Here is a 1,931-nt window from a genome sequence, read left to right on the forward strand (position 1 = left end):
CTCAGTGGAGGCCGTAGGATCCTGGTTTGGGCTGGAGTCACAGATGGGACTCCCACAGGCACCGAGAGGCAGCACTGGGGAAGCCCTGGGAAGACATTGGAGCACTCTGGGAACACAGAGGGGACGTGGCACACTCAAGGGACAACACTGCAACAGCTCAGCTGCTGGGCCAGAGGGACACTGCAGGGACTGCTCCCAGACGTACCTTCCTGCGCCGGGTCTTGATCATGAACTCCCGGGCCAGGTGAGGGGCCGGCTGCGGCTCCAGCGGCCGGATCACGATGCTCTTGTCCAAGGGGTCCCCAGGCACAATCTGGAACACAGGGCCAGGACATGAGAGTGCTAGTGCAGCTGGTTCAACCTCCTGGAGACCCCAAACTGCAACAGGAAACACCCCTGGGCCCTGCAGACATCCCCAACATCCCTTCTGTTCTCCTGGCACACACAAACTCACGTCACTGCTGATGTTCATGCCTGGGGGAAGTCACTTAATACAGTGTTGAAAATCCAAGCCAAGGACATGTCCCACCTTCCCCAGGGGCTGGTGTAGCATAAGACCCCTAAAATAACCAGCCCAGTCCATGTGGGTCTCAGTCAGCACAACTCTCTCCACAAACCAGGCGTGTTTGTTCTTTCAGAGCTCAGCCTCAGGCTTTCACATCTTGACCTTTAGGCTCAGCCCGCAGCTGCTGCTCCCACCTGGCTGTACCCAAGTCACTGTGCACCTCACAGCAGTGGCTCCCACAGGACCTGACTTGTCCCAGACACAGAAGTGACCACAGAACAGTATTTCATCCCAAATTTTGTTTTCTACAGATCTAAAACACCTTCTGTGAGAGGCAAAGCTCAAATGTGGCACCTCATGTCTTACAGCAGATCAGTGAATCTGACCCCTGCTCCAAGGCTCCTGCTCCCCAGGCTGCAGACTGCATCCAAACATTCCCTTCTCCTCAGGAGGATTCCTCTCCCTGGGCACTCCAGGACCCTGACACTCAGCCAGCAGCAGCATTCGGTGCTCCCTCGTTAGGACAAGGTGTGATGGGACTTGGAACAAAGCCCTGGCAGACATGGAACAGCTGGTGCACAAAGCCTCCCCAAAATCCTCTGAGGAAACTCTCCAGAGATGTTGTCCTGCCCTGTGTGAGCTCTGGCACTGACAGCACCTACCTGGTACCTGATCCTACCTGCCCCTCTTCCCTGTTTCCCCAGGACATGGACTCACCTGCCAGTGGTGGAAGACAGACAGGGAGAAGGCTTGTCCCTGCGTGTGGGTCCTCAAGTCGGTCTCAAACCCGAAGGAGTCAATGGCTGGGATGAAGGCTTTGATGGTGTAGAGAGGGGAGCCGGGGATCGGAGCATCCTGTGTCACGTGGCCTCTGCAAACGTGTCAAAAGATTGGTCTTCCTAAGTGTCACAGAACCAGGGAATGGGCTGGGTGGGAAGGGACCTTAAATCCTATTCCATTCCACTCCTGTCATGGGCAGGTTACTCCAAGCCCCATCCAACCTGGCCTTGGACACTTCCAGGGATGGGGCAGCCACAGCTTCTCTGGGCAACCTGTGCCAGGTTGCCCCACCCTCACAGGAAAGAATTCCTTCCCACTATCCCATCTAACCCTGCCCTCTGGCAGTGGGAAGCCATTCCCCCTTGTCCTGTCCCTCCAGGCCCTTGTCCAAAGTCCCTCCCCAGCTCTCTTGGAGCCCCTTTAGGCACTGGAAAGGTTCTAAGGTCCCCCTGAATCCTTCTTTTCTCCAGGTTGAACCACCCCAGCTCTCCCAGCCTGTTCTTACAGGGAAGTTGCTCCAGCCCTCTGAGCATCTTTGTGGCCTCCTCCGGACCTGCTTGAGCAGGTCCATGTCCTTCCTGTGCTGGGGGCCCAGAGCTGAGCACAGTGCTCCTGGTGGGGAGCACATCCCTTTGTGTATTCTCTC

General features: G+C 56.7%; 1 protein-coding gene across 1 annotated transcript in view; it reads right to left on the reverse strand.

The window, feature by feature from the left end:
• The window catches only part of EFTUD2 (elongation factor Tu GTP binding domain containing 2), a 22,923-nt gene that overhangs the window by 972 nt on the left and 20,020 nt on the right, over positions 1-1,931 (reverse strand). Inside the window, exons 23-24 of the mRNA XM_029963268.1 lie at positions 1,223-1,374; positions 206-313 (exon numbers count right to left, since the gene is read on the reverse strand). Of these exons, the coding sequence (XP_029819128.1) occupies positions 206-313; positions 1,223-1,374 (260 nt within the window). The remainder of the gene's footprint in view (positions 1-205; positions 314-1,222; positions 1,375-1,931) is intronic.

This window comes from Manacus vitellinus, unplaced genomic scaffold (genome assembly GCF_001715985.3).
Source record: "Manacus vitellinus isolate BGI_N305 unplaced genomic scaffold, ASM171598v3 scaffold_100_pilon, whole genome shotgun sequence".
NCBI lineage: Eukaryota > Metazoa > Chordata > Aves > Passeriformes > Pipridae > Manacus > Manacus vitellinus.